The sequence below is a fragment of the Astatotilapia calliptera genome, chromosome 1 (genome assembly GCF_964374335.1).
Source record: "Astatotilapia calliptera chromosome 1, fAstCal68.1, whole genome shotgun sequence".
Lineage (NCBI taxonomy): Eukaryota > Metazoa > Chordata > Actinopteri > Cichliformes > Cichlidae > Astatotilapia > Astatotilapia calliptera.
The window spans coordinates 26,496,413-26,509,057 of record NC_137422.1 but is presented as its reverse complement, the minus strand read 5'-3'; the positions used below and the strand labels follow the sequence as shown (position 1 = coordinate 26,509,057).

At 42.0% G+C, this 12,645-nt stretch overlaps 1 protein-coding gene across 3 annotated transcripts; it reads right to left on the bottom strand.

Annotated features, from left to right (window-relative positions):
- Positions 1 to 3,145: 3,145 nt before the first annotated feature.
- On the bottom strand, positions 3,146 to 11,762 carry LOC113022637 (uncharacterized). 3 transcript variants are annotated; one of them, XM_080299457.1, is made up of 3 exons: positions 10,589 to 10,818; positions 6,110 to 6,140; positions 3,146 to 4,630 (listed from the first exon to the last, which is right to left on the bottom strand). In XM_080299457.1, the coding sequence occupies exons 1-3, from the start codon at positions 10,655 to 10,657 to the stop codon at positions 3,687 to 3,689; spliced, it is 1,044 nt and encodes a 347-aa protein (XP_080155583.1). In that variant the 5' UTR covers positions 10,658 to 10,818; the 3' UTR covers positions 3,146 to 3,686. The 3 variants fall into 3 exon arrangements, with proteins under 3 accessions (XP_080155583.1, XP_026024075.2, XP_080155584.1); XM_026168290.2 differs by lacking the exon at positions 6,110 to 6,140 and having other exon boundaries at positions 10,589 to 11,762; XM_080299458.1 differs by lacking the exon at positions 6,110 to 6,140 and having other exon boundaries at positions 3,146 to 4,619.
- Between the last annotated feature and the right edge of the window lie 883 nt (positions 11,763 to 12,645).

The following is a 12,645-nucleotide window of genomic DNA, read 5'->3' as shown; positions in this document are numbered from 1 at the left end:
GCCACAAGCCATGTGGGGGACACAGCAAACATGTGGAAGAAAGTGCTCTGGTCAAAAGAGACCAAAATTGAACTTTTTGGCCAAAATGCAAAACGCTATGTGTGGCAGAAAACTAACACTGCACATCACTCTGAACACACCATCCCCACTTTCAAATATGGTGGTGGCAGCATCATGCTCTGGGGGTGCTTCTCTTCAGCAGGGACAGGGAAGCTGGTCAGAGTTGATGGTAAGATGGATGGAGCCTAATTGTCACGGCGAGTGAGGTGAGCCGTGTGGAGGCAATGAAGGAGGATCCAAACGCAGGCAGTCGTGAAGGTGTGAAGGTGGTTTATTGAGCATGAAAGTAAATACAAACGGCAAAGGGAGCTATGACTAACTAGACTGGGAACAAACTAACTACAGAACACGAACCTGAACATGAGCAGAAACACTTGGCGGTTGACAGCAGGGAAACACACAGATGACGCAGGGTGGAATACACAGACGGACCAGCAACTACAATGACGGCAGACATGACTTAAATACACAGAGAATCACAGGGGAATTACACACAGGTGGTGGACACAGCTGGGAATAATCAACAAGACGAGACAAAGGTAAAACTGAACACACTCACATGAGACGCAGACCATCACAATAAAACAGGAACAAGCAACCATCACACTAAGACACAAACTCGACATAGAGAGACAGACAGAAAATGGCACATGGAGCTAGACAAATACTAAGCAGACACAACTGAAGAACAAATCCTAAACACCACAGAAACATGAAACTCAAATAATAAACATCATCATAATCAACACTACAAGAGAACAAGAAAACAATCCCTGATGCAAACTAAAACCAAAACATAATAAAACTCAAACTACTGGGTCCGACGGACCCAGAACCGTGACACTAATAGAGGGCAATCTTGGAAGAAAACCTCTTGGAGTCTGCAAAAGACTTGAGACTGGGGCGGAGGTTCACCTTCCAGCAGGACAACGACCCTGAACATAAAGCCAGGCAACAATGGGATGGTTTAAAACAAAACATATCCATGTGTTAGAATGGCCCAGTCAAAGTCCAGATCTAAATCCAATCCAGAATCTGTGGCAAGATCTGAAAACTGCTGTTCACAAACGCTGTCCATCTAATCTGACTGAGCTGGAGCTGTTTTGCAAAGAGGAATGGGCAAGGATTTCAGTCTCTAGACGTGCAAAAGCTGGTAGAGACATCCCCTAAAAGACTGGCAGCTGTAACTGCAGCAAAAGGTGGTTCTACAAAGTATTGACTCAGGGGGCTGAATAATTACACACACCCCACTTTTCAGTTATTTATTTGTAAAAAATGTTTGGAATCATGTATGATTTTCGTTCCACTTCTCACGTGTACACCACTTTGTATTGGTCTTTCACGTGGAATTCCAATAAAATTGGATATGTGTATGTATATATATATATATATATATATACATACACACACACACATATACAGTGGGGCAAAAAAGTATTTAGTCAGCCACCGATTGTGCAAGTTCCCCCGCCTAAAATGATGACAGAGGTCAGTAATTTGCACCAGAGGTACACTTCAACTGTGAGAGACAGAATGTGAAAAAAAAATCCATGAATCCACATGGTAGGATTTGTAAAGAATTTATTCGTAAATCAGGGTGGAAAATAAGTATTTGGTCAATAACAAAAATACAACTCAATACTTTGTAACATAACCTTTGTTGGCAATAACAGAGGTCAAACGTTTACTATAGGTCTTTACCAGGTTTGCACACACAGTAGCTGGTATTTTGGCCCATTCCTCCATGCAGATCTTCTCGAGAGCAGTGATGTTTTGGGGCTGTCGCCGAGCAACACGGTCTTTCAACTCCCGCCACAGATTTTCTATGGGGTTGAGGTCTGGAGACTGGCTAGGCCACTCCAGGACTTTCAAATGCTTCTTACGGAGCCACTCCTTTGTTGCCCGGGCGGTGTGTTTTGGATCATTGTCATGTTGGAAGACCCAGCCTCGTTTCATCTTCAAAGTTCTCACTGATGGAAGGAGGTTTTGGCTCAAAATCTCACGATACATGGCCCCATTCATTCTGTCCTTAACACGGATCAGTCGTCCTGTCCCCTTGGCAGAAAAACAGCCCCATAGCATGATGTTTCCCCCCCCATGCTTCACAGTAGGTATGGTGTTCTTGGGATGCAACTCAGTATTCTTCTTCCTCCAAACACGACGAGTTGAGTTTATACCAAAAAGTTCTACTTTGGTTTCATCTGACCACATGACATTCTCCCAATCCTCTGCTGTATCATCCATGTGCTCTCTGGCAAACTTCAGACGGGCCTGGACATGCACTGGCTTCAGCAGCGGAACACGTCTGGCACTGCGGGATTTGATTCCCTGCCGTTGTAGTGTGTTACTGATGGTGACCTTTGTTACTTTGGTCCCAGCTCTCTGCAGGTCATTCACCAGGTCCCCCCGTGTGGTTCTGGGATCTTTGCTCACTGTTCTCATGATCATTTTGACCCCACGGGATGAGATCTTGCGTGGAGCCCCAGATCGAGGGAGATTATCAGTGGTCTTGTATGTCTTCCATTTTCTGATGATTGCTCCCACAGTTGATTTTTTCACACCAAGCTGCTTGCCTATTGTAGATTCACTCTTCCCAGTCTGGTGCAGGTCTACAATACTTTTCCTGGTGTCCTTCGAAAGCTCTTTGGTCTTGGCCATGGCGGAGTTTGGAGTCTGACTGTTTGAGGCTGTGGACAGGTGTCTTTTATACAGATGATGAGTTCAAACAGGTGCCATTCATACAGGTAACGAGTGGGGGACAGAAAAGCTTCTTACAGAAGACGTTACAGGTCTGTGAGAGCCAGAGATTTTCCTTGTTTGAGGTGACCAAATACTTATTTTCCACCCTAATTTACGAATAAATTCTTTACAAATCCTACCATGGATTTTTTTTTCACATTCTGTCTCTCACAGTTGAAGTGTACCTCTGGTGCAAATTACTGACCTCTGTCATCATTTTAGGTGGGGGAACTTGCACAATCAGTGGCTGACTAAATACTTTTTTGCCCCACTGTATATACACACACACACATATATATACACACACACACATATATATACACATACACACACGCATACAGAAATATTTATAAAGTGTGTTAGAATGATTATTTTATTTGTTCCAGAAAGCCTGGAATAAAACATAATTATTACATAATAGAAGCATAAAACATTACAGTTGTTTGTAAAGTCAACAGCAGTCACCAAGTACTCTAAAAGTGCAAACTGGAACACTGAAACATGTTGGCTGCAGCTGCACGGCACAACCTTTGCTTTAAAAGTGAATGTTTTCCATTTCTGGTTTGGTCTTCTAGCGACCAAAGTAACTAAGTTATTTTTAGTGCAGCACCATGCATCTCTTTGCCACCAATTTTATTTGGCAACAGCCAGCAACCACTTGCAAACCTTTCAGGGATATGCATTTTCGCTTACTGACCAGCGGTGGTTGGTAGAGGTCACTGCCGGTCTCTGGACTCGTGCAACTGAAGCATTACCAAATCACCTACAGTATTACAACTTTCTTCATGTCTTCTTCCACAATAGCACAAAGAAACTTTTCAGTATGACATTTGTGTTTCATCTTTTTCATTTAAGAAAAATATAAAAGAGCAAGTAATTTCTGAAGTCTAGATATTCTTTCCTGTGTGAGTGTTCATATGAATAATTAGATGGGAGCGTCGGATGAATCTTTTCCCACAAGCCGTGCAACTGTACGGCCTCTCGCCTGAGTGAGTCTTCATGTGGCGAGTCAGATTCGAGTGGGCACTGAATTTAATATGGCACAGGGTGCAACCGTAGGGTTTCTCACCTGTGTGAATTATCATGTGCTTGATAAGGTCGGCTTTCTCTCTAAATTTTTTACCACAGTCGTTACAGCTGTGAGGCTTCTCTCCTGTGTGGATACGCATGTGGGCGTTCATGTTTCCCACCTGAGTGAATCCCTTGCCGCAGACGCTACACGTGTGCGGCTTCTGTCCAGAGTGTGAGTTCATGTGAGTCTGTAAATATGAGCGCTGGATGAAGCTTTTGCCACACACGCTGCAACTGTGGGGTTTCTCTCCCCTGTGCGTTTTCATGTGACGAGTCAGAATGGATTTATTCCTGAAATTCTTGCTGCAAACGCTGCAGGTGTAAGGTTTTTCTACTGTTTCGCCAGATTTCTCTTCTCTCTTACTGTTTACACCCGAGTGACGTTTTACACTGTCTTGCTGTTCATCATCACTTATTTCACTCGATGGACACTCGCTGGTCGGCTCTGATGCGCCACAGCTTTGTTTAACAGTTCGAGCTGAGCAGCTGGGCGAGTGATCTTCCTCACCATTCCTGACAGTCTGGCCCAGATTTTCTGAATGCTTCCCATCCTCACCTCTCTCCACATAAACTATATTAAACATGGCGTCTTTGGTGTCAGCCTCTTCCTGCTTTTCACACACTGGAGCCGACCACAGTTCTACCTCCTGTTCTTCTTTAATCCGGGGCTCTCGGTCATCCTCACACAGGTCTGTCTTCTTCTCAGGGTGATCCTGCTCAGAGCAAGCACCATGTTCCTGGACGGAGAACTGCAGAGGGACTAGACAACATCATATATCAGAAAATGGATTTAGGTTTTCACTTTATCAAGCAGAAAGCTCTACAATACAAATCTCAGATTTTTAATTTTTAAATTATGACGTGTAGTCTGCTGTTGAAAAAGACATCTTACTACTTCTTTTGCATAAAACAATAACAGATGCACTGGAACTTATTCTCTTGATGATTTCTTGTTTTTGATATGAAAGCAAAGACTCTGCTTTATTATGAAGCTCGGATAAAACAAAAATACCGTAAATAAACTTTCAAATGCAGTGATATCAAAACTGCAATTAGGTTTTTATTTTACAGTGTTAGAACTACAGGTTTCTGGGTCACGTTTCATTGTTTTGGATGCAGTAGTGAAGATGAAAGGTGGAAACAGGTCCTTGTGTTTCACTGGAAGTTTTCTCTATCTGAGGCTTCCTGAACCAAACAGATTACATTGTTCTTTGCAAAATGTTTATTGGGAAAATCATTTCAATTCTTCCATATTTCACTATTTATTTATTGTCAATATAAGTATACAACATACATACCAGCTAAACAGCTTAAGTAAAAGAGCACAAAAACATGTTAAATGTGAATGAAAAAGCTTTGAACCACCAGGACTCAGGGACTCAGAGTCTGGCCGACTAGCAAAGCTGAGAAACTGAGAATGTGGTGCTTGATCAGCAGAGAGGTGAAAAACTGAACAATCACTTCAGAGAGCGCACAAAGCTGTGGTTTAGATTTGAGACTGTGGCACCTGACCTAAGAGTCAACTACTTCCAAAAAGTTCTGCGTTTTTATTATAATACATGTCCTGATTTTCCTAAATCCTGCCTGTGACATATGCCCTCCATACAATAATAATAAAAAAAGAACAAAACTAACACTGAAACTAAAAAATCTAAACTAAAACTGAACATTTTTAAACTATTAAAAACGAAACTTCTGGAAACTGACTTAAAAAACCTCAAAATTAGAATAAAAATTACAACTAATTAGAAAATACAGGACTGTAATAACTCTGGTGGTTGGAACGGTTTCTGCACTGATGATGATGATGAATGTGATGATGTATCTGGCTGTTGTGGTGTAGAGTGAGATAAGTCACTGGTTGGTTCCTTGGACTCTGGGGCTAACTACATAATGACGAAGCTTACGTCACTGGGGCTGGAGTTTACTCGCAGGGGTGGAAAGTATAATCCCTGTGAGAAACTGCTCCTCTGCACCAAAGGGGTAGACCCACAACACACTGGAAAGATTAGGTTTTTTGGCTTTCATGGGGATGCCTCTGTATCCCTACATAACAGTCAGAGGCTGTGGCTGGAGAGATTAGGGTGTGGGCGCCTGGGCTTAGACTGCTAGCACTGCTGGCCCTCTAAAGTCTGAAAAACTCATGACTCTTCTGCCTGAACCATCAGCAGCCACTGTGTCTCTTCAACAGATCCTCAGAATAATACACCACACCGAGAAGCAGTTTAAAAAGCCTCACCGGTTCCAAACAGAGGAAGATGCCAAGCTGGCTGCACTCAGGGAAGCAGTGGGGCATAAGAGGAGAATGATGAAAAAGAAGCTGGAGGCTCTGAGCAGGGAGACGCAGGTCCTTCACACAGTCAGAGCCACAGAGAAGGAGCTGAGACTTGAAGATGACTCTTTCCTAAACAGCTATGGGGCTCTGTCCCAATTTCAGAAACTGTCTCCAACCTCAGCTGACATCTTAAGTTAGAGACAATTGAAGCTGGGAACTTTTGTGTCCCCACCATGTTGATTTTTTTGGAGCCAGGCATGAAACTATTTAGAGTAGAGGGCAGAGTACTAAGTTAACAACTAACGCAAAGCATAGTTGGTTAGCAAGCTGAATCCATAAAATGTATGGATGCAATACAAAGACACTAAAGTCTGCTTTTCAGCACTAAATTAAAGACCATTAAACATTGTTGACAGCCTTTACCTCACAGCAGGATATATATAATTCCAAAAAAATGCTGCAAAAGGCACGATCAGCATAAACACAATCACAGGTTTGGTTCAGGTCTGTTTGCACACCTGTCACTCCTCCATTTTAGCCTCCATAATATCTAAATAGTAGGGGTGCAACGATACTCGTATCGATATTGAACCGTTCGATACAGTGCTTTCGGTTCGGTACGCATATGTATCGAACAATACAAAATTTGTAATTTATTTTATCAACTTTCCTTCTGACCATGCTGTCTGTGTTGAGCGCTCAGTGGATCAGCGTTCGACTACTCCGCCTAGGCTGCACTGTCGAGCGCAGATCCACTGAGCGTTCAACACAGACAGCATCGTCACAAGGAAGAGCGCAGGGCAAGCTAGCGAGACAGAAGTTAAACTCTCCTTGCAACATGGCAAATTGAACCTCCCCCACCCTCATTCAGATCTGGCGTTTGGAATTATTTTGGTTTTCATGTGACGTATGACCCTGAAGGTAAGCGCGTCATGGACTAAAGTAAAACAGTATGTTGGATGTGCCACGCAATGCTCAATTACATGGGTGGGAAGTAGTGTGTTAGTGCAGTTAGCTCATTAACGTGTTAGCCGTCTAGCCCCACGCACGGGGCGATCAGGGGTAGCTCGTTAACGGAGATTTGCCGTGTTGTGGCGTTAACGTCATTTCAACGAGATTAACGCTGACAGCACTAGTGGGAACACAACGAATATGACTGCACATTTACGTCGACATCATCCTAGTGCAAAGACAAGTGGAAGCAGACAAAAACAACAAGCATGCTTGCTACAAACTTTACCCGAGTCATTTAGATAGCCGTTAGCACATGATTCTCCTCATGGGGACCTGATATGTTTAATATTGTGGCGAGCTCAGACAAGGAGGAGACGGAGGTGTCGTTTGGTCTTGCTTCCCGTGAGCTAGCCAGGGAGCACAGCCGTTTATTGACATCTGCAGAAGAACACTGCCGCTAGCTAACTGCTCAGCGCGGCAACCGCACAGCAACAACAACAACAACACACAGGGCGCCCTCTGACCCCGGAAGGACACACCGTCGCAGCGAGAGGGCGTCACCCGTCACTATGGCAACATAAACAAAACATAACTGTACAAACAGAACCCTGAACAGCCCTGACCCGCTACAATATGCTGCTGAGAATATAGCCCAGAAGAAGCGGATAGTATAGCTTTTATTTTGGAAAGAGCCATTTCTCTGTAATAAACTCTCTTTTCCAAAGATGAGTGATTCCTCAATCAGATACAGGGCTTGCAAAATCGCTAGCCCGACGTCCCGGGGCTAGCGATTTTTCCAGTCGGGCTACCAAAATCTATCTCTGCCCTGCCCGTCGGGCTATTGTAGGAAGGAAAAATATATGTCAATGCTTTTGCATTCTTTCGGAAATGTAGCTGGGTAATTATGTCATTGGCATCGGTGAGTCACTGTCAATATGTGACATATTGAAATCGCGTTTGAATTTGCCTTGTTTTTTGCTTTCACTTGTTTCACTTTGCAATCGCGCGAACTGTGTATAGAGAGCGACAGCACTGATTGGTGAGTGATGATAATTTGTGCACCAATTCCTCTGACATCGTCTTATCAATCGTTAGCTTACTATGCAAACATGACAAGTGAAATCTCCCGCAGCAAGCTTAAACATATGAGAGGTTGATCGCGCAGAGAATCGCTGACCGTTATATGTGTGTGTGTAAAAGCAGCAGGATATATATTTTAGTTCTGCTGAGCCAAATAAGAGAGGTCAGGGTGAAGAAGTGACAGCCAAAGAAAAGCTTACCACAAAACGGAAAAGTTATGACAAATCAGACTATAAGGCAAAAAGAAAGTGCAGCTTTATGGTTTCATGGACAAAAGAATTTCTGTGGCTGCAATATGACGAGCTATATAACCGGGGCTGCACATAAGTGGTCCGCAGGTGCGCATTCGCAGTCAAAAAAAAAAAAAAAAAAAAAAAAACGCGCACATGATATGAAGTTGCAACGCGTGTTTGCATACATAAGATTTTCTGGAGGAGGACAGACATTTGTTTAAAACTCTTAAAGATGTCGAAGAAGCTCCTTTAAGCAATTACTTTGGTGTTCCTCCACCTCCAAACAAATGTCAGAAGGAGTCCGAACCACAAAAGAAGCAGGTATTCTCGGAAAAGTGTTTGCAGGAGGTGAGCTGGCTTCAAACAAATGATGAACGCACAGAGATGTGGTGCGGAATGTGCCGTGAAAATCCCACTTTAGCGGACAAAAACAGTGCTTTTTATATGGACACAAACGCGCGTTGCAACTTCTTATCTGGTGCGCGTCTTTTATTTTGACAGCGAATGCGCACATGCGGACCACTTATGTGCATGTAAATAACAATGTTCTGCCGGGTGTGTTGTTGGTTTTCTCTCGATTTCTGAGTCGACAAGCGCCTTTGTTACTGGGACCAGTCATTTTAAGAAAGGCCCCCATTAGAACCCATGAGAAATGCAAGAAATGCATTATTGCTCAGTCTGCAATATCTTTCCCAGAACAAACACCAATTGCAAATAACATACTAAAAATAAACCTGAAAAATCTGTTTAGAACAGCGTACTATGTTGCAAAGAGTGAACTACCACTGGCAAAATTTAGCAGTCTTTGCAAACTTCAAAAAGCAAATGGCCTAGATCTTGGTTCCACTTGCCTCTTACCTGTGACTTCAGTGGAAATTTCAAATTCAGGATCTGACACAGACTGATTCATGTCCTACACAGTTCTTACAAGTTTCTGTTCAATTAGAACCAAGTATTTGAGTTGATGATTGTAATTTTTATACAATGTTGTAATTTGTTTTTCAACAATTTTTTGATTAATGTTTTGTTTCCTTTACAATATTATACATTAAAGTATAATATTGTAAAGGAAACAAAACATTAATCAAAAAAATTGCTCTCTTTTTTATTCGGGCTACTTACATTTATTTTGGGCTACCAAAAACTGAAGAGTCCCTGTCCGAAGGGCTACCAGGGGTTTTGAAATTTTGAGAGCCCTGAGAGATATTTATTTTTTAAATTACTTTTGTTTCAGCAACATTAAATTTAAAAACTGTACTTTTGAGTTAAAATATATATTTATAATTTTAATAAATGACAAATTAAAAAGGCATGAACATTTTTTTGTATCGAAAAAATATCGAACCGTGACACCAAAGTATCGAACCGAACCGAACCGTGAATTTTGTGTATCGTTGCACCCCTACTAAATAGATGAGTTATCAAAAATCCATGACAGTAGTGAATGTTCTGAAGGGGTAAACTGGCTATAGAGACCAAATCCTTTACCTGTGCTAGGATATAAAGATGCTATAAATAGCCTACTGTTGGTACGGTGGATTCTGTCTTTAGATTATTAAGATACTCTGTTGTTGATGTGGCACTTTAATTGACAGGTGAGCCCAGCTGTAAAGATGCAGATACATAAACCAGGCTTAAAACAGTCAAATTCCTTTTTGATACTGAGGTTTGAAACTATAATATGACCAGATATTACTCTGTACAGTCACTATTTGTTTAATTAATGAACCAATGAGCACTATAGGAAAAAGAGTGGCTACTAATCAGCTGTCTCCAAGCACCGAACACTATCGTGAAGCATATTCTGGACTTGGAACAGGTTCATTTCATAATAATATCTTTAAAAATGAAAAAAAGAAAAAGCTTATTTTTTTTTATTTTTCCATTCTTTAAGCTAGCTACCACACAAATTATTTTAAACAAGGAAGCCGAGAGATGAAAAGCGCTGAAATTTAAACCTAAATCTTGGTTAAGATATGCAGGAAATCCTCTTGTGGTTCATTTTTATTCATTTGACAGCCATTTTGCATCCCCCTCCCTCTTTCAGGGATGCAAAATGGCGCTATTTGCTGGCTTCTGTAAACTGTTTACTAGATGTTTCCTAAGACTGAACACTGGCTGAGCTTAACAGATGCTACAAAGTGTCCATGCAGCTTCAGGGTTGTCCTGCCGTTACCTTTCCACCCGGCCAGGCTTCGCCGTTGTTGCTCGACCTCCTGCTTTGAACAGAGCACTTCCTTCTCATAGTCTCTTACAGCTTCTTCAAAGAGGTTGAATATTTCCTCGGCAGCCGCCTGCAGTCGTTCATTGACCACAGCTCTTAGTTTCTCTGTTTTGAACATTTCTGCGGGCGATAAGAGTCCTCTAGTCTGTTTTTGGACGAGCTCAGGGGTGAAAGGCTGCTTTTGGGTTGCCAGATATCGCGAGAAAACCAAGAACTGTCAACATTAAAATGACTTTCTGAACACAAGTGTAACCACATCCACGTGATCACTCACAATCATCGTATCTTTTCGTAATTTGCAAATCACAAATATACCATAAAATTAACTGTGTGTTTTATTGTATAGGACTGTATTATACTATAAAACAATGTTCATGAAACGGACAAACAAAAGTTTAAATCATGCAATACGAACTTTCAAGGACATAAATATGCTGAAGTTGCCCAGTGAAGCTGTCTGCAGCAAATACAAATGGCACGCTGTAAAAGCGAATTCACGTTTATAGAAGGACATGGCAACAAAGGATTGCCGAGGCACACTGTAATACGATTATATTTCCATGATAGAGCTTTATTGCCACCTACTGGTCAAGAAAGAAAAAAAATGACGTACATGTTTGTATTGATCACCTATTTCAGTGCTGTTTGATTTCAGGCTGCCTACATATCAGAGGTCTCTAATTCTCCCCCTGCCCATCAAGAGGAAAGTTAAAAAGAAAGAGAGAAAGTTCTTCTTTTTGCTGTTCTTTTAGGGGCTGCAAGGTCAGATCACCTTCCTTAATCTCACCAGACCCCTGTCGTCTCAACCCTCTGCGTGTTCTCCTTCCCTTACATCCATAAATCTTCTCTGCGATCTTCCTATTTTCCTCCTGGCTGGCAGCTCCATGCTCAGCCAGGATATATCCAATATATCCATTATCGATTCTCTGCACTTGCTCAAACCATCTCAGCTAAAGTTTCCCTTTGATTTACTCTTTTCCATCCTGGTCAGTCCCAGTGAAAAGCTCTTCTTAACATCTCATCACAGCTTCCCGTCTCTTCGTCAATGCCGCAGTCTCTAGACCACACAGCTCTCACTCCCATCTTCTAAAACTTCACTTTCACTCTTGCTGTTGTCATGTCCAGTGCTCTATTTTGGCATCTTTAAAATGCTTCACCTAAGGCCTTTGAATGCTGTCACGATCAAGCCAACAAAACTGGGGCAGCTGCGGCTCAGGTGGTACAGTGGGCTGCCTACTGATTGGATGATTTGTGGATCAACTGACTCCTCCGGTTGGCACGCTGAATATCTTCCAGCAAGATACTGAATCCCAGGTTGCTCCCAAAGCGTCCATGTAAGTGCAGGTGCAAATGTTGGAAAGCACTTAGGTATAGATAAAAGTGCTGAATGAATATGTAAGATTACATGAATGAGATCTGCAGTAGCAACTGAGTAGAAAGCTGCTACATAAGCACCAGTCTTGCTCAAACCACTAACCAATGTTTGTATGCTTTTCTCTGTAGGTACATCTCTACACCCTGCACACCCAGGATTATCTCCTGAATTAAAACTCGTAAATATCCTGTTTTAGAGTGATTACATATTCAAAAAAGACATGAAAAGTTAATTTCCCCCCTTATTACTTCAATTAGGTTTAATTTCTTTTTCAAATCAAAAATCTCCATTAAATCCAAAGAGTTCTCAAACTTTTTTCCCCCAGCTGGTTAATTTCGCCCTGCCCGAGTAATTAACCAGATTTCCTCTTGCAGTTGTCCACCATGAGATGGCAGCAGATATCCAAATAAAGCTCCCAGTCAGCAACACACACAAAGCAACAGATGGTTTACCTTGGGCAACGTTGTAGCCACAAACGGCTGATTTATCGCATTTTTTCAGACATATCGTGGAAAAAATTCAGAGAGCATAAGTTGAGAAACACTGTTTTGTTAGATCTTATCTTCCATTTGTCTTCATTTCTCCTGCAAACGAAAATAAATCTGTATCATTTAACCCCAATCTTGAATCACTG